The sequence below is a fragment of the Salmo salar genome, chromosome ssa18, assembly GCF_905237065.1.
Source record: "Salmo salar chromosome ssa18, Ssal_v3.1, whole genome shotgun sequence".
NCBI lineage: Eukaryota > Metazoa > Chordata > Actinopteri > Salmoniformes > Salmonidae > Salmo > Salmo salar.
The window spans coordinates 68,868,266-68,889,034 of record NC_059459.1 but is presented as its reverse complement, the minus strand read 5'-3'; the positions used below and the strand labels follow the sequence as shown (position 1 = coordinate 68,889,034).

General features: G+C 42.1%; 1 protein-coding gene across 1 annotated transcript in view; it reads right to left on the bottom strand.

Annotated features, from left to right (window-relative positions):
• Positions 1-297: 297 nt before the first annotated feature.
• The window catches only part of LOC106577837 (protein TEX261), a 33,374-nt gene continuing 12,902 nt past the window's right edge, over positions 298-20,769 (bottom strand). The window contains exon 6 of the mRNA XM_014156200.2: positions 298-436. Coding sequence (XP_014011675.1) covers positions 321-436 — 116 coding nt within the window. The 3' untranslated portion in view covers positions 298-320. The remainder of the gene's footprint in view (positions 437-20,769) is intronic.

The following is a 20,769-nucleotide window of genomic DNA, read 5'->3' as shown; positions in this document are numbered from 1 at the left end:
AAGCCTTCAGTTGTTCGTTGGCAGTCGTCATCACAGACCGACTTGGATACCCTATACCCTATTTAGTGTACTATATAGGGAATAGGGTGCCATTTCGGACACAGACGAGTGTAAGAGAGATGTACAAGTCCTGTAAAACGCACTGCTGCTAGTCCGTAGTAATAGTGGGAGCTCTCATCTGCTCTGCTACAATGCACTCTCCTTCCTCCTCCTTTTCTTCCCTCCTCCTCCTCCTCTGCAACCTCTCCTTTAGTCCCTTCCCAAATCTACCGCCATACCCACCCACCCACCCACCCATCCCCAAACCCCCAGGTAGAGCATCAGTACATCTTCTGTCGACTAGGCAACACCGCCTCCTTGAGGAATGAGAAGATGAGCAGAATTCCGGACCTCTTGCCCCTCTTGCCCTTGGTGAAGTAATTTGAGACCACGTCATCTAGAGAGGGTGAGAAAAATAAAATTAATAACTGACCATCAATTCACTTTGTGAAAATGACAATATCTTTCAATCTTGGCACACCTGAATCAACTAATCCAGGGCTTGATGATTTGTTGAATCAGGTGTGTTGGTGCTAGTCTGGGAACCAGTCTTTTTAGCTAGCATTCCACTCCTGTCATTTGCCAAAGAGACTGGCATTTCGGCAATCTCAATGTTCAATATGCAACTGGATTTAAGGTGCAGTTGCTGACTGGTATTTGGAAACAACATTCATATTTTCCATGATAACGTGCTGCATTAGCGTTCTGCATTAGCATCGAACAGCCCCCGTGATATGCAACTTTTCAGGGAAGTTAGAAACCAATATAAACAGGCAGTTAGAAAAGCCAAGGCTAGCTTTTTCAAGCAGAAATTTGCTTCCTGCAACACAAACTCCAAAACGTTCTGGGACACTGTAAAGTCCTTGGAGAATAAGAGCACCTCCTCCCAGCTGCCCACTGCACTGAGGATAGGAAACTCTGTCACCTCCGATAAATCCACTCTAATTGAGAATTTCAATAAGCATTTGTCTATGGCTGGCCATGCTTTCCACCTGGCTACCCCTACCCCAGTCAACAGCACTGCACTCCCCACAGCAACTCACCCAAGCCTTCCCCATTTCTCCTTCTCCCAAATCCAGTCAGCTGATGTTCTGAAAGAGCTGCAAAATCTGGACCCCTACAAATCAGCCGGGCTAGACAATCTGGACCCTTTCTTTCTACAATTATCTGCCGAAATTGTTGCAACCCCTATTACTAACCTGTTCAACCTCTCTTTCGTGTCGTCTGAGATTCCCAAAGATTGGAAAGCAGCTGCGCTCATCCCCCTCTTCAAAGGGGGGGGACACTCTTGACCCAAACTGCTACAGACCTATATCTATCCTACCCTGCCTTTCTAAAGTCTTCGAAAGCCAAGTCAACAAACAGATTACCGACCATTTAGAATCCCACTGCACCTTCTCCGCTATGCAATCTGGTTTCAGAGCTGGTCATGGGTGCACCTCAGCCACACTCAAGGTCCTAAACGATATCTTAAACGCCATCGATAAGAAACAGTACTGTGCAGCCGTATTCATTGACCTGGCCAAGGCTTTCGACTCTGTCAATCACCACATCCTCATCGGCAGACTCAACAGCCTTGGTTTCTCAAATGATCACCCGGCACAGCCAGAAGAGGACTGGCCACCCCTCAGTCTGGTTCCTCTCTAGGTTTCTTCCTAGGTTTTGGCCTTTCTAGGGAGTTTTTCCTAGCCACTGTGCTTCTACACCTGCATTACTTGCTGTTTGGGGTTTTAGGCTGGGTTTCTGTACAGCACTTTGTGATATCAGCTGATGTAAGAAGGGCTATATAAATACATTTGATTTGATTGCCTCGCCTGGTTCACCAACTACTTCTCTGATAGAGTTCAGTGTGTCAAATCGGAGGGCCTGTTGTCCGGGCCTCTGGCAGTCTCTATGGGGGTGCCACAGGGTTCAATTCTTGGGCCGACTCTTTTCTCTGTATACATCAATGATGTCGCTCTTGCTGCTGGTGAGTCTCTGATCCACCTCTACGCAGACGACACCATTCTGTATACTTCTGGCCCTTCTTTGGACACTGTGTTCACTACCCTCCAGACGAGCTTCAATGCCATACAACTCTCCTTCCGTGGTCTCCAACTGCTCTTAACCTCTCTGGGGTATGTGGGACTTGACCGTCCCACCTGCGGGACACACTCTTCAACAGCCAGTGAAATAGCAGGGCGCCAAATTCAAAACAACAAAAATCTCATAATTCAAATTTCTCAAACATAGAACTATTATATCCCATTTTAAAGATACACTTCTCGTTAATCCAACCACATTGTCCGATTTCAAAAAGGCTTTACGGCAAAATCATAGCATTAGATTATGTTTGGACAGCACCTAAACAAGAAAAAAACCACACAGCCATTTTCGCAAGCAAGGAGAGGCGTCACAAAAACCAAGAATACAGCTAAAATTAAACACTAACCTTTGATGATCTTCATCAAATGGCACTCATAGGACTTCATGTTACACAATACATGTATGTTTTGCTCGATACAGTTCATATTTATATCCCAAAAAAACATTTTACATTGGCGTGTAATGTTCAGAAATGTTTTGCCTCCCAAAACTTCCGGTGAATGAGCACATCAATTTACAGAAATACTCATCATAAACGTTGATAAAATGTTAAACTGTAATTCAAAGAATTATAGATACACTTCTCCTTAATGCAACCGCTGTGTCAGATTTCAAAAAACTTTACAGCGAAAGCACACTTTGCAATAATCTGAGTACAGCGTTCAGACACGAAACCAAACCCGCCATTTTGTGGAGTCAATAAAACTCAAAATAATATTATAAATATTCACTTACCTTTGATGATCTTCATCTGAATGCACTCCCAGGAATCCCAGGTCCACAATAAATGTTTGTTTTGTTCGATAAAGTCCATCATTTATGTCCAAATACCTCCTTTTGTTCGGGCGTTCAGTCCACTACTCCAAATGCAGGAAGCGCGCGAAAATGTCACGACGAAAAGTAAAAAAAAGTTATATTTACGTTCGTAGAAATATGTCTAACGATGTATAGCATCAATCTTTAGGATGTTAACATAAATCTTCAGTAATATTCCAACCGGACAATTCCAATGTCTTCAGAAGAGGCGCTGAGCTCATGTAATTTCCTCACTCATCAATTTCCAGGTCCTCTTGTTCGCTCCATATTCACAGTAGAAACATGAAACGTTCTAAAGACTGTTGACATCTAGTGGAAGCCTTAGGAAGTGCAAAATGAACCCTAAGTCACTGTGTACTGGATAGGGAATCACTTGAAAAACTACAAGCCTCAGATTTCCACACTTCCTGGTTGGATTTTTCTCAGGTTTTTGCCTGCCATATGAGTTCTGTTATACTCATAGACGTTTTAGAAACTTCAGTGTTTTCTATCCAAATCTACTAATAATATGCATATCCTACCTTCTGAGCCTTAGTAGCAGGCAGTTTAATTTGGGCACGCCTTTCATCCGGACGTCAAAATACTGCCCCTTACCCTAGAGAAGTTAAATACAAGTAAAACTAAATGCATGCTCTTCAACCGATCGCTGCCTGCACCTGCCCGCCCGTCCAGCATCACTAATCTGGACGGTTCGGACTTAGAATATGTGGACTACTACAAATACCTAGGTGTCTGGATAGACTGTAAACTCTCCTTCCAGACTCACATCAAACATCTCCAATCCAAAGTTAAATCTAGAATTGGCTTCCTATTTTGCAACAAAGCATCTTTCACTCATGCTGCCAAACATACCCTCGTAAAACTGACCATCCTACCGATCCTCGACTTCGGCGATATCATTTACAAAATAGCCTCCAATACCCTTCTCAATAAATTGGATGCAGTCTATCACAGTGCCATCCGTTTTGTCACCAAAGCCCCATATACTACCCACCACTGCGACCTGTACGCTCTCGTTGGCTGGCCCTCGCTTCATACTCGTCGCCAAACCCACTGGCTCCAGGTCATCTACAAGACCCTGCTAGGTAAAGTTCCCCCTTATCTCAGCTCACTGGTCACCATAGCAACACCCACCTGTAGCACGCGCTCCAGCAGGTATATCGCTCGTCACCCCCAACGCCAATTCCTCCTTCGGCCGCCTCTCCTTCCAGTTCTCTGCTGTCAATGACTGGAACAAACTACAAAAACCTCTAAAACTGGAAACACTTATCTCCCTCACTAGCTTTAAGCACCAGCTGTCAGAGCAGCTCACAGATTACTGCACCTCTACATAGCCCATCTATAATTTAGCCCAAAAAACTACCGCTTCCCCTACTGTATTTATTTATTTATTTTGCTCCTTTGCACCCCATTATTTCTATTTCTACTTTGCACTTTCTTCCACTGCAAATCTACTATTCCAGTGTTTTACTTGCTATATTGTACTTACCTTGCCACCATTGCCTTAATTGCCTTTACCTCCCTTATCTCACCTCATTTGCTCACTTTGTATATAGACTTATTTGTCTACTATATTATTGACTGAATGTTTGTTTTACTCCATGTGTTACTCTGTGTTGTTGTATGTGTCAAACTGCTTTGCTTTATCTTGGCCAGGTTGCAATTGTAAATGAGAACTTGTTCTCAACTTGCCTACCTGGTTAAATAAAGGTGAAATAAAAAATACATTAAAAAAAACGTTACGGAATATGGGATGCGCACAAATTTGGCGCAATATAGAGTTAGAAAGTTAAGAACAACAATAAAAACTTCCGTTATGAAGTGCTTGTGAGAAGTGTCAATGCAAGATCATGTTGTTCAAAGTGGCTAGAGAGGATTTCAGAATGAGAGAGTGTAATAATGATACAGAAAATATTAGCCTACAAGGTTCAATTCAAATACGGTTTGCTTCAGTTGCATGCCATGAATGAGGAAAGAAACTGGCACCTGTTGCCATTCCTCGCAACATATAGTGCCTTCGGAAAGTATTCAGACCCCTTTGACTTTTTCCACATTTTGTTACAGCCTTACTCTAAAACAGATTAAATAGTATTTTTTTCCTCAGCAATCTACACACAATACCGCATAAAAAAATGAAAATATCACATTTACATTAGTATTCAAACCCTTTGCTATGAGACTCGAAATTGAGCTCAAGTGCATCCTGTTTCCATTCTACAACTTCATTAGAGTCCACCTGTGGTAAAATCAATTTATTGAACATGATTTGGAAAGGAATACACCTGTCTATATAAGGACAGTGAATGTTAGAGCAAAAACCCAGTCATGAGGTTGAAGGAATTGTCTGTAGAGCTCCGAGACAGGATTGTGTCGAGGCACAGATCTGGGGAAGGGTACCAACACATCTCTGCAGCATTAAAGGTCACCAAGAACACAGTGGCATCCATCATTCTTAAATGGAAGAAGTTTGGAACCAGCAAGACTCTTCTTAGAGCTGGCCGCCCGGCCAAACTGAGCAATTGGGGAGAAGGACCATGGTCAGTGAGGTGACCAAGAACCCGACGGTCACTATGACAGAGCTCCCTCTTCTGTGGAGATGGGAGAACCTCCCAGCAGGACAACCATCTCTGCAGCACTACACCAATCAGGGCTTTAATGAGAGAGTGGCCAGACGGACGCCACTCCTAAAGGCACCTAAAGACTCTCAGATCATGAGAAACTAGATTCTCTGGTCTGATGAAACCAAGATTGAACTCTTTGGCCTGAATACCAAGCGTCATGTCTGGATGAAGTCTGGCACCATCCCTAAGGTGAAGCATGGTGGTGGCAGCATCATGCTGTGGGGTTGTTTTCAGCGTCAGGGACTGGGAGTCTAGTCAGGATCGAGGCAAAGATGAACAGAGCAAAGTACAGTGAGATCCTTGTGCTCAGGACCACAGACTGGGGCAAAGGTTCACCTTCCAACAGGACAACGACCCTAAGCACACAGCCAAGACAACGCAGGAGTGGCTTTGGGTCTCAATGTCCTTGAGTGTCCCAGCCAGAGCCCAGACAGAGCTCCCTGTCCCCACATGCTTCAAGATGGCCACCATTGTTCCTATACCAAAGGCAAAGATAACTGAACTACTAAATGACTATCGCCCCACAGCACTCACTTCTGTCATAATGAAGTGCTTTGAGAGACTAGTCAAGGATCATATAACCTCCACCTTACCTGCCACCCTAGACCCACTCCAGTTTGCATACCGCCCCAACAGGTCCACAGAGGATGCAATCACCATCACACTGCACACTAGAGGTCGACCGATTAATCGGAATTGGGCGATTAATTAGGGCCGATTTCAAGTTTTCATAACAATCGGTAATCGGCATTTTTGGACACCGATCATGGCCGATTACATTGCGCTCCACGAGGAGACTGCGTCGCAGGCTGACTACCTGTTATGCGAGTGCAGCAAGGAGCCAAGGTAAGGTGCTAGCTAGCATTAAACATATCTTATAAAAAACGATCAATCTTAACATAATCACTAGTTAACCACACATGGTTGATGATATAACTAGTTTATCTAGCTTGTCCTGCGTTGCATATAATCAATGTGGTGCCTGTTAATTTATCATTGAATGACAGCCTACTTCGCCAAACAGGTGATTTAACAAGCACATTCGCAAAAAAAAGCACTGTCGTTGCACCAATGTGTACCTAACCATAAATATCAACGCCTTTCTTAAAATCAATACACAAGTATATATTTTTAAACCTGCATATTTAGTTAATATTGCCTGCTAACATGAATTTCTTTTAACTAGGGAAATTGTGTCACTTCTCTTGCGTTCTGTGCAACAGAGTCAGGGTATATGCAGCAGTTTGGGCCGCCTGGCTCGTTGCGAACTGTGTGAAGACCATTTCTTCCTGACAAAGACAGCCAACTTTGCCAAACGGGGGATGATTTAACAAAAGCGCATTTGCGAAAAAAGAACAATCGTTGCACGAATGTACCTAACCATAAACATCAATGCCTTTCTTAAAATCAATACAAAGAAGTATATTTTTTTAAACCTGCATATTTAGTTAAAAGAAATTCATGTTAGCAGGCAACATTATACTAGGGAAATTGAGTCAGGGTATATGCAACAGTTTGGGCCGCCTGGCTCGTTGAGAACTAATTTGCCAGAATTGTACGTAATTATGGCATAACATTGAAGGTTGTGCAATGTAACAGCAATATTTAGACTTAGATACCCGTTAGATAAAATACACAACGGTTCTGTATTTCACTGAAAGAATAAATGTTTTTTTTTCGAAATGATAGTTCCCGGATTTGACATATTAATGACCTAAGGCTCGTATTTCTGTGTGTTATTATATTATAATTAAGTCTATGATTTGATAAGGCATTCTGACTGAGCGGTGGTAGGCAGCAGCAGGCTCGTAAGCATTCATTCAAACAGCACTTTACTGCGTTTGCCAGCAGCTCTTCGCAATGATATATATGACTTCAACCCTATGAACTCCTGAGATTAAGCTGGCAATACTAAAGTACCTATTAGAACATCCAATAGTCAAAGGTATATGAAATACAAATGGTATAGATAGAAATAGTCCTATAATAACTACAACCTAAAACTTCTTAACTGGAAATATTGAAGACCCATGTTAAAAGGAACCACCAGCTTTCATATGTTCTCATGTTCTGAGCAAGGAACTTAAATGTTAGCTTTTTTACATGGCACATATTGCATATTACTTTCTTCTCCAACACTTTGTTTTTGCATTATTTAAACCAAATTGAACATGATTCATTATTTATTTGAGACTAAATTGATTTTATTGATGTATTATATTAAGTTAAAATAAGTGTTCATTGTTCATTCAGTATTGTTGTAATTGTCATTATTACAAATACATTATATATATATATATATTAATCGATGAAGTTTTTTTTATATATATAAAAAAAAAATATATCGATTAATCGGTATCGGCTTCTTTTTGGTACTCCAATAATCGGTATCGGTGTTGAAAAATCATAATTGGTCGACCTCTACTGCACACTGCCCTATCCCATCTGGATCAGAGGAATACCTATGTAAGAATGCTGTTCATTGACTACAGCTCAGCATTCAACAACATAGTACCCTCCAAGCTCATCATTAAGCTTAAGACCCTGGGTCTCAACCCCGCCCTGTGCAATTGGGTCCTGGACTTTCTGACGGGCCGCCCCCAGGTGGTGAAGGTAGGAAACAACATCTCCACTTCGCTGATCCTCAACATTTACATTTTACATTTACGTCATTTAGCAGACGCTCTTATCCAGAGCGACTTACAAATTGGTGCATTCACCTTATGATATCCAGTGGAACAACCACTTTACAATAGTACATCTATATATATTTTTTTTGGGGGGGGTGGGTTAGAAGGATTACTTTATCCTATCCCTGGTATACCTTAAAGAGGTGGGGTTTCAGGTGTCTCCGGAAGGTGGTGATTGACTCCGCTGTCCTAGCGTCGTGAGGGAGCTTGTTCCACCATTGGGGTGCCAGAGCAGCGAACAGTTTTGACTGGGCTGAGCGGGAACTGTGCTTCCGCAGAGGTAGGGAGGCGAGCAGGCCAGAGGTGGATGAACACTGGGGTCCCACAAGGGTGCATGCTCAAGCCCCCTCCTGTACTCCCTGTTCACCCATGACTTCGTGGCCATGCACGCCTTCAACTCAATCATCAAGTTTGCAGACGACACAACATTAGTGGGCTTGATTACCAACAACAACGAGACAGTCTACAGAGAGGAGATGAGGGCGCTCGGAGTGTGGGGTCAGGAAAACAACCTCTCACTCAACATCAACAAAACGAAGGAGATGATTGTGGACTTCAAGAAACAGCAGAGGGAGCAGCCCGCTATCCACATCGACGGGACAGTAGTGGAGAAGGTGGAAAGTTCTAAGTTCCTCGGTGTACACATCACGGACAAACTGAAATGGTCCACCCACACAGACAGCGTGGTGAAGAAGGCGCAACAGCGCCTCTTCAACCTCAGGAGGCTGAAGAAATGTGGCTTGTTACCTAAAACCCTCAAACTTTTACAGATGCACAATCGAGAGCATCCTGTCGGGCTGTATCACCGCCTGGTACGGCAACTGCACCGCCCTCAACCGCAAGGCTCTCCAGAGGGTAGTGTAGTCGGCACAACGCATCACCGGGGGCAAACTACTTGCTCTCCAGGACACCTACACCACCCGATGTCACAGGGAGGCGAAAAAGATCAAGGACAACAGCCACCCGAGCCAATGCCTCTTCACCCCACTATCATCCAGAAGGCGAGGTCAGAACAGGTGCATCAAAGCTGGGACCGAGAGATTGAAAAACAGCTTCCATCAAGGCCATCAGACTGTTAAACAGCCATCACTAACATAGAGAGGCTGCTGCCAACATAGACGCAAATCACAGGCCACTTTAATAAATTGATTTATTAAAAGGTATCACTAGTCACTTTAAATTGTGCCACTTTAAAAATGTATAGATATCCGACATTACTCATCTCATATGTATATACTGTATTTCATACCATCTATTGCATCTTGCCTATGTTGCACGGCCATCGCTCATCCATATATTTATATGTACATATTCTTATTCCATCCCTTACATTTGTGTATATAAGGTAGTTGTTGTGAATTTGTTAGATTACTTGTTAGATATTACTGCACTGTCGGAAGCATTTTGCTACACTTAACATCTGCTAACCATGTGTATGTGACAAAATTAGATTAGATTTTTATTTGAGTTGAACCCGATCGAACATCTCTGGAGAGATCTGAAAATAGCTGTGCAGCAACGCTCCCCATCCAACCTCACAGAGCTTGAGAGGATATGCCAAGAGGAATGGGAAAAACTCCCCAAATACATGCGTGCCATGCTGTCCCAAGAATACTCGAGTCTGTAATCGCTGCCAAAGGTGCTTCAACAAAGTACTGAGTCAAGGGTCTGAATACTTATGTAAAAGTCATATTTCCATTTTTTTAACAAACATTTCTAAATACCTGTTTTTGCTTTGTCATTATGTGGCATTGTGTGTAGATTGATGAGGGGGTAAAAAAACATTTAATCCATTTTAGAATAAGGCTGTAACGTAACAAAATGTGGAAAAAGTCAAGGGGTCTGAATACACTGTATGCTGGTCATCATGACTTGCTGACATTTTTATTTTATTATGCTCATTTCTGTTCTATTATTTGTCCCTCCTCTCTTAAGAGATGGAGTCCAGACAGGCTATTTTAGGAAACTTTCTGAATGGACATAGGCTTAGAAAGAATTAGCGAACTCACACACACACACCCCAAATGGACCCATCAATCAAAGCATCTCCCGAGTGGCGCACTGCATTGCAGTGCTAGAGGAGTCACTACAGACCCTGGTTCGTTCCCAGGCTGTCACAACAGTCCGTGATCGGGAGTCCCATAGGGCGGCACACAATTGGCCCAGCTTCGTCCGGGTTAGGGGAGGGTAGGCCGTCATTGTAAAAAAGAATTTGTTCTTAACTGACTTGCCTAGTTAAATTAACAAGAATCCTCTGTTCTCCCTGCATCCAAAGTTATAATGAAATAGAACGTCAGAATGCCCAACGTTAGAATGTTTTCCTATCAGTCTAATTTGCATTTCTCCTTTCCTAAAACCTCTTCAAAACCTAGGCACAGCTTCAAATCTTGGCAGAAAGTAGGCTTTTTTTGAATTTGTATAATTTTTTTTGTCCAAGGCAGTAGGAAGCCTGGTGGTTTATAATTCTAGGCGTGAAGATATTTCAACATTCTGTCTGGATGATAAAAGGCTACACTGGTCACTCGTGCGTGGCTGCCAAAATGTATAGGTGTCCCAATAGGCCAAATATAAAACATTTGAGAATGTGATCATAATCATTATTTTAGCTATCCACAGTAGACTTCCCTCCTAATGAAAAGGCCATCCAGCGTACTTGCACTTGATATGCGTTTATGGGATGACAAAATTAACTTGCCATTTCTAAAAAGAAGCACTATAAAGGGTTCGATACTACGACCAAATTTGTGACTGTTAGACTTGGTAGTGCAACACATTTTTTTAAATTGTTCAAAAGGGTGCCAGTGAAATTCTCTTACCTGGTCACTTTATTTTGGGTTATACAATTTGCTTAATTTGTTTTATTATCATGATTTATTCAAACTAATGTGCAATTGACCAAAAATAAGCCAACTTTATAAAGAGGCAACAATGGCCTTCTGTGTGTGTCAGGGCTCGACATACAGGGCTGCCCGGTTTTGGAAACCCTCCGGGCCAGTCGATCATCCCCGTCATACGCGCGCTGCACACATACAGTGCCTTCAGAAAGTATTCATACCGCTTGACTTATTCCACATTTTCTTGTGTTCCAGCCTGAATTCAAAATGGATTGCATTGATTTCCCCCCCTCACAGATCTACACACAATACCCCATAATTACAAAAGTTAAAACATATTTTTAGAAATGTTGGTCCACATTTTGCCCACATATTTTAGAATTTAAAAATAAATGTCAATGTATAATTCCATTGGGTAGGCCTATTAAAATAATATTCATTTTTAAAGTGGTAATGCATATTTTTTGCCCTGAGGTTATTATATATTTATACCTATAGGCTATTACAACAATTAAATATAAAAATGTAGATCCTTGAAAATTACAACTAAGTGCTTGAAAAAGTCCTTTATTTTGACTTGCCAATGTCTATATCAACCCTGTACAGGCTACTTGCTCAGCTCGCAAATGAAAGAAAATCACCTGTTACTAAAATTATGCACGGAGCATTTGCTTTTCTGTCAGATCTGGACCCTGCCAGTATTATTATTTTTTCATTCCGGCCTGTAGCTTTCAGTTGGCACTGGCCTGGTGTGCCACTGGCAATTTTATTTGAATGTCGAGCCCTGCTGTGTGCGGTGCGAGGAGGCCCTATATGTCTACCACTTTGTGTAGCCATTAGCGATACTAATGAAAATCACATGCTACTGTTCTTGTCTATTCATTTTCTGTATTATGTCATGTTTCGTGTGGACCCCAGGAAGAGTAGCTGCTGCTTTTGCAACAGCTAATGGCAATCCTAATAAAATACAAATAACTGTCTTCGGGCAGATGGAAAGATAATTTTGCACTTTATTTTAAAACACAAGGGCATGCTAATTTAAGAGATGGCTAGTAATTATTAGCCTGGTTTTATGGGACAGGCCAGGTCTTAATCAATTATTGAAAATGTACGCAACCAAATCATGCAACGGTCTAAGGCACTGCATCTCAGTGCTAGAGGTGTCACTACAGACCCTGGTTCGATTCCAGGCTGTATCCCAACCGGCCGTGATTGGGAGTCCCATAGGGCGGCGCACAATTGGCCCAGCATCGACCGGGTTAGGGTTTGGCCGGTGAAGGCCGTCATTCTAAATAGGAATTTGTTCTTAACTGACTTGCCTAGTTAAAAAGGTTAAATAAAATAAAAATGAGCTAGTGAAACCAAATTAAAAAGTTTGTAGCACCAGTGCCACTAGTGGAAAAGGTTAGTATAGACTTAATTGCACATTTTATTAAACTTGACGCATTTGGCAATGTCTAACTTCAGTTCATTGGCACAAAATGTGTCAGACCCCCCCCAAAAAAATGTTCTCTGGCTTGCATGGCACAGGTGGTGACCTAAATTCACCCAAGTAGGCTAGGCCTAATGTATATGCAAGCATAAAAATGGTGGATTAATTAGCCCAGCCTAGGAATTAACTTCTAATTTACACTCCCGTCTTCACTGTTCCCTTCTAGCGCAATTCACGCATCTCCGCTGGTATCTCCCTCTTCCATCCTCTCTGTATTCCTCCTATAGCTGTTGAACCAGTGGCCTAGCCCAATGCGTGTCCCAGAAGTAGCAATATAGCTTGGCAATTTATTTTGAACAAGAAAAAAAAATGAAAAAATCTTTGCGATCACATTGGCTGGTGGTAAAAATGCAAGAAACGTGAATCCTCGGTTCTCCCTAAACCCAAAGTTATAATGAAATATATAACATCAGAATGCCCAACGTTAGAATGTTTCCAATCAAATGTATGAATAAAGTTAATATTTTCCTGTTAGTCTAATTTGCAAAAACATTGTGAATGGATGATAGCTGTGAGTGTTATCGAATCAGGATCAAATCCTGCTCAAGATCATTAATTAAAGAATGTTCATCTTTAGAGATTGCCGAAAGGCCAGTCTCTTTGGAAAATGGCAGGAGCGGAATGTAATAGTTGAACAAGGATGGCAACCAGGCAACATTGGTACTGGGCTAGAACAAAAATGTAAGACGACCTCGTTGGTCCAACCATAAGGTGAACAGTATTAAAACTTCTTAAGGCTAGGCCCCGTTTATCTCCAATTCCTGCCTGAATGACGTGCCCAAAGTAAACTACCTGTAGCTCAAGCCCTGAAGCCAGGATATGCACATAATTGGTACCATTGGAAAGAAAACACTTTGAAGTTTGTAGAAATGTTAAAATAATATAGGAGACTATTACACAATAGATACAGTTGAAGTCAGAAGTTTACATACACCTTAGCCAAATACATTTAAACTCAGTTTTTCACAATTCCTGACATTTAATCCTAGTAAAAATTCCCTGTCTTAGGTCAGTTAGGATCACAAATTTATTTTACGAATGTGAAATGTCAGAATAATAGTAGAGAGAATGATTTATTTCAGCTTTTATTTCTTTCATGACATTCCCAGTGGGTCAGAAGTTCACATACACTCAATTAGTATTTGGTAGCATTGCCTTTAAATTGTTTTACTTGGGTCAAACGTTTCAGGTAGCCTTCCGCAAGCTTCCCACAATAAGTTGGGTGAATTTTGGCCCATTGCTCCTGACAGAGCTGGTGTAACTGAGCCAGGTTTCTAGGGCTCCTTGCTCGCACACGCTTTTTCAGTTCTGCCCACAAATTTTCTATGGAATTGAGGTCAGGGCTTTGTGATGGCCACTCCAATACCTTGACTTTCTTGTCCTTAAGCCATTTTGCCACAACTTTGGAAGTATGCTTTGGGTCATTGTCCATTTGGAAGACCCATTTACGACCAAGCTTTAACTTCCTGACTGATGTCTTGAGATGTTGCTTCAATATTATCCACATAATTTTCCTCCCTCATGATGCCATCTATTTTGTGAAGTGCATCAGTTCCACCTGCAGCAAAGCACCGCACAACATGATGCTGCCACCCCCGTGCTTCACGGTTGGGATGGTGTTCTTTGGCTTGAAAGCCTCCCCCTTTCTCCTCCAAACATAACGATGGTCATTATGGCCAAACAGTTCTATTTTTGTTTAATCAGACCAGAGGACATTTCTCCAAAAAGTATGATCTTTGTCCCTATGTGCAGTTGCAAACCGTAGTCTGGCTTTTTTATGGCGGTTTTGGAGCAGTGGCTTCTTCCTTGCTGAACGGCCTTTCAGGTTATGTCGATATAGGACTTGTTTTACTGTGGATATAGATACTTTTTACCGGTTTCCTCCAACATCGTCACAAGGTCCTTTGCTGTTGTTCTGGGATTGATTTGCACTTTTCGCACCAAAGTACATTCATCTCTAGGAGACAGAACGCATCTCCTTCCTGAGCGGTATGACGGCTGCATGGTCTGATGGTGTTTATACTTGCATACTATTGTTTGTACAGATGAACGTGGTACCTTCAGGCGTTTGGAAATTGCTCCCAAGGATGAACCAGACTTGTGGAAGTCCACCATTTTTTTCTGAGGTCTTGGCTGATTTTCCCATTATGTCGAGCAAAGAGGCACTGAGTTTGAAGGTAGGCCTTGCAATACATCCAGAGGTACGCCAATTGACTCAAATTATGTCAATTATCCTATCAGAAGCTTCTAAAGCCATGACATAATTTTCTGGAATTGTCTAAGCTGTTTAAAGGCACAGTCAACTTGGTGTATGTAAACTTCTGACCCACTGGAATTGTGATACTGTGAGGTAAAAGTGAAATAATCTGTCTGTAAACAATTGTTGGAACAATTACTTGTGTCTTGCACAAAATAGATTTCCTAACCGACTTGCCAAAACTATAGTTTGTTAACAAGAAATTTGCGGAGTGGTTGATAAACAAGTTTTAATGACTCCAACCTAAGTGTATGTAAACTTACGACTTCAACTGTATGGTTAGAGAAAATCCAAAGAAAAACCAACCGGAATTTTTTATTTTTTTGAGAGATCATCCTCTTAGAAATGCAAGAGAAAGGTCATACTGAAAATTAGCTCCCTGGATGCAATTCCTATGGCTTCCACAGGGTGTCAGCAGTCTATGTTCAAGGTTTCAGGCTTGTCACAGTTTTAGTAGAAGGACACAGTCTTGGAAATTCGTGTTTGCGCGCGCCATGAAGACATTACGCACCTGCTAAAATCGGTTTCCTATTGAACATACTTCTTTCTGAAAGAAATATTAGTTTGATTACATTTTAGGGTATCTGAGGAGAAAATAGAAACGTATTTTGATTTGTTGAAACAAAATTTTAGGGGTAGATTTTCAGATTCCTTTCTCTGCAAGTTGAACGAGTGGATTACTCAAATGGATGGCGCCAACTAAACTGACCTTTTGGGATATAAAGAAGGACTTTATCTAACAAAACGACCCTACATGTTATAGCTGGGACCCTTTGGATGACAAATCAGAGGAAGATTTTCAAAAAGTAAGTGAATATTTAATCGTTATATATGAATGTATGAAACCTGTGCCGGTGGAAAAATATTTTGATGTGGGGGCGCCGTCCTCAAACAATCGCATGGCATGTTTTCGCTGTAATAGCTACTGTAAATCGGAAAATGCAGTTAGATTAACAAGAATTTAAGCTTTCAGCCGATATAAGACACTTTTATGTGTACCTAAATGTTTAAAATCCATAATATTTATGATTATTTATTTGAATTGCGCGCCCTCCAGGTTCAACGGAAGTTATCCCACTAGCGGGACACCAATCCTTAATTAAGACGACCTGGTTGATCCAACCATAAGGTGAACCCAATTGAGTGCTGACGTCATTTCCTGTCACAACTTGTGGACTTCTATACGTGCTGCTGTGCGTTTTGTTGCTAGCGTTACTTTGCTACCTGCCAACTTTCCGGTTTTTAATTACAGTTTTATATTTTTATTTTTTCCCCTCGCTCGACTTTCATACAACTTTTTCACCCGGACGCTTTATCTGGACATGGTTCTACAGGACCTCCACCAGCCGAAGCTAAGTAGTATCATTAACATTATGCCTTCTAAAAAATGTAAATCTGTTGTTCTACCCCTGAACAAGGCAGTTAACCCACTGTTCCTATGCCGTCATTGTAAATAAGAATTTGTTAACTGACTTGCAATCGCTGTACTCCTAATATACAGTAGAACGATCGCCTTATTTTGAGGATAGCCGTGCTACAAGCCCAGCTTCAGACGCAATCGTTAGGCAAGGGTAATTTCAGCATAGGAAAGGATGAAACCACGTCTGTGCCACCAATAAGTACAGATGGTAGTATAAATCCCCTCGCACAGTCCCCACAGCCGGACAATTTTCTCATGGCTTCTAGAAGGAAATGCTGTAGGAATGCTCAACCGGTGTCGCTCATTCAATCGACAGAAACTTTCAACCGGTTCTCCCCATTAAGCAACGAGTCGGAGTCAGAGGCCGAGCCTTCTCTGGTCTCTCCTCCACACATTACGGGGTCCCACCATTATCTCTGACAAATTGAAAACCCTAGTCATTGGCGACTCCATTACCCTCAGTATTAGACTTAAAAAGAATCATCCAGCGATCATCCACTGTTTACCAGGGGCAGGGCTACCGACGTTAAGGCTAATCTGCAGATGGTGCTGGCTAAGGCTAAAACTGGCGAGTGTAGAGAGTATAGGGATATTGTTATCCACGTCAGCACCAACGATGTTAGGATGAAACAGTCAGAGGTCACCAAGCGCAACATAGCCTCAGCATGTAAATCAGCTAGAAAGATGTGTCGGCATCGAGTAATTGTCTCTGGCCCCCTCCCAGTTAGGGGGAGTGATGAGCTCTACAACAGAGTCTCACAACTCAATCGCTGGTTGAAAACTGTTTTCTGCCCCTCCCAAAAGTTAGAATTTGTAGATAATTGGCCCTCTTTCTGGGACTCACCCACAAACAGGACCAAGCCTGGCCTGCTGAGGAGTGACAGACTCCATCCTAGCTGAAGGGGTGCTCTCATCTTATCTATGAACATACAGGTTTCTAACTCCTCTAGCTCCACAATGAGATTGGGTGCAGGCCGGGCAGCAGGCCGTTAGCCAGCCTGCCAGCTTAGTGGAGTCTGCCACTAACACAGTCAGTGTAGTCAGCTCATCTATCCCCATTGAGACTGTCTGTGCCTCGATCTAGGTTGGGCAAAACTAAACATGGCGGTGTTTGCCTTAGCAATCTCACTGGAATAAAGACCTCCTCCATTCCTGTCATTATTGAAAGAGATTGTGATATCTCACATCTCAAAATAGGGCTACTTAATGTTAGATCCCTCACTTCCAAGGCAGTTATAGTCAATGAACTAATCACTGATCATAATCTTGATGTGATTGGCCTCACTGAAACATGGCTTAAGCCTGATGAATTTACCGTGTTAAATGAGGCCTCTCCTCCTGGTTACAGTAGTGACCATATCCCCTGCTCATCTCACAAAGGCGGAGGTGTTGCTAACATTTACGATAGCAAATTTCAATTTACAAAGAAAATATGACTGCGTTTGTCTTTTGAGCTTCTAGTCATGAAATCGATGTAGTCTACTCAATCACTTTTTATAGCTACTGTTTACAGGCCTACTGGGCCGTATACAGCGTTCCTCACCGAGTTCCCTGAATTCCTATCAGACCTTGTAGTCATGGCAGATAATATTCACATTTTTGGTGACTTTAATATTCACATGGAAAAGTCCACAGACCCACTCCAAAAGGCTTTCGGAGCCATCATCGACTCAGTGAGTTTTGTCCAACATGTCTCCGGACCTACTCACTGCCGTGTCATACTCTGGACCTAGTTTTGTCCCGTGGAATAAATATTGTGGATCTTAATGTTTTTCCTCATAGTCCTGGAGTATCAGACCAACATTTTATTATGTTTGCAATCGCAACAAATAATCTGCTCAGACCCCAACCAAGGATCATCAAAAGTCGTGCTATAAATTCTCAGACAACCAAAAGATTCCTAGATGCCCTTCCAGACTCCCTCCACCTACCCAAGGACGTCAGAGTACAACAATTGGTTAACCACCTAACTGAGGAACTCAATCTAACCTTGCCTAATACCCTAGATGCAGTCGCACCCCTAAAAACAAAAAAACATTTGTCATAAGAAACTAGCTCCCTGGTATACAGAAAATATATGAGCCCTGAAGCAAGCTTCGAGAAAATTGGAACGGAAATGGCGCTACACCAAACTGGAAGTCTTCCGATTAGCTTGGAAAGACAGTACCGTACAGTCTCGAAGAGCCCTCACTGCTGCTCGATCATCCTATTTTTCCAACTTAATTGAGAATAAGAACAATCCAAAATGTATTTTTGATACTGTCGCAAAGCTAAGTAAAAAGCAGCATTCCCCGAGATGATAGTTTTCACTTCAGCAGTGATAAATTCATGAACTTCTTTGACGAAAAGATCATGATCATTAGACAGCAAATTACGGACTTCTCTTTAAATCTGAGTATTCCTCCAAACGCTCAGTTGTCCTGAGTCTGCACAACACTGCCAGGACCTAGGATGAAGGGAGAGACTCAAGTTTTTTTTATCCTATATCTCTTGACACATTGCTGAAAATAGTCATGGCCTCTAAAGCCTCAAGCTGCATACTGGACCCTATTCCAACTAAACTACTGAAAGAGCTGCTTCCTGTGCTTGGCCCTCCTATGTTGAACATAAATGGCTCCCTATCCAGCGGATGTGTACCAAACTCACTAAAAGTGGCAGTATAAAAAGCCTCTAATGAAAAAGCCAAACCTTGACCCAGAAAATATTTTTTTAAAAAATTTCAAAAAATTTTTAAAAATTAAATCGGCCTATATCAAATCTCCCATTCCTCTTAAACATTTTAGAAAAAGCTTTTGCGCAGCAACTCACTGCCTTCCTGAAGACAAACAATGTATATGAAACGTTTCAGTCTGGTATTAGACCCCATCATAGCATTGAGACTGCACTCGAAATTGGCAAATTACCTTTTAATGGCATCAGACCAAGACTCTGCATCTGTCCTCGTGCTCCTAAACCTTAGTGCTGCTTTTGATACCATCGATCACCACATTCTCTTCGAGAGATTGGAAACCCAAATTGGTCTACACGGACAAGTTCTGGCCTGGTTTAGATCTTATCTGTCGGAAAGATATCAGTGTCACTGGATGGTTTGTCCTCTGACAAATCAACTACATTTCGGTGTTCCTCAAGGTTTTGTTTTAGGACCTCTATTGTTTTCACTATATATTTGGAAACAATGTTAACTTTCACTGCTATGCCGACAATACACAGCTGTACATTTCAATGAAACATGGTGAAGCCCCAAAATTGCCCTCCTTGGAAGCCTGTGTTTCAGACATAAGGAAGTGGATGGCGGCACATTTTTTTTATTTTAAACTCGGACAAAACAGAGATGCTAGTTCTAAGTCCCAAAAAACAAAGGGATCTTCTGTTGGATCTGACAATTAATCTTGATGGTTGTACAGTCATCTCAAATAAAACTGTAAAGGACCTTGGCGTTACTCTGGACCCTAATCTCTCTTTTGACAAACATTTCAAGACTATTTCAAGGACAGCTTTTTTTACATCTATACATCTATGTAACATTGCAAAAATCTTAAAACTTTCTGTCCAAAAATGCAGAAAAATTCACCCATGCTTTTGTCACTTCTAGATTAGACTACTGCAATGCTATACCTTCCGGCTACCCGGATAACGCACTAAATAATGTTCAGTTAGTGCTAAACATAGCTGCTAGAATCTTGACTAAAACCCCAAAAACCTGACCATATTTCTCCAGTGCTAGGCTCTCTACACTGGCTTCCTGTTAAGGCTAAGGATGATTAAGGTTTTACTGCTAACCTACCAAGCATTACATGGGCTTGCTCCTAGCTATCGTTCTGTTTTGGTCCTGCTGTACATATCTACACATACGCTATGGTCACAAGACGCAGGCCTCCTTAGTGTCCCTACAATTTCTAAGAAAACAGCTGGAGGCAGGGCTTTCTCCTATAGAGCTCAATTTTTATGGAATGGTCTGCCTATCCATGTCAGAGACGCAGACTCGGTCTCAACCTTTAAATCTTTATTGAAGACTCATCTCTTCAGTAGGTCCTATGAGTGTAGTCTGGCCCAGGGGCGTGAAGGTGAAAGGAAAAGCACTAGAGCGACGAACCACCCTTGCTGTCTCTGCCTGGCCGGTCCCCCTCTCTCCACTGGGATTCTCTGCCTCTAACCCTATTACAGTGGCTGAGTCACTGGCTTACTGGTGCTCTTCCATGCAGTCTTTAGGAGGGGCGCGTCACTTGAGTGGGTTGAGTCTCTGACGTAATCTTCCTGTCTGGTTTGGTGCCCCCCTCGGGTTTGTGCCATGGGGGAAATCTTTGTGGGCTATACTCGGCCTTGTCTCGGGGTAGTAAGTTGGTGGTCTCCCGATCCCTCCTGTCTCAGCCTCCAGTAATTGTACTCCAATAGTTTGTGTCGAGGGGCTAGGGTCAGTTTTATATCTGGAGTACTTCTCCTGTCTTTTCTGGTGTCCTATGTGAATTTAAGTAGGCTCCCACTAATTCTCTCTCTCTCTCCTCTCAGAGGACCTGA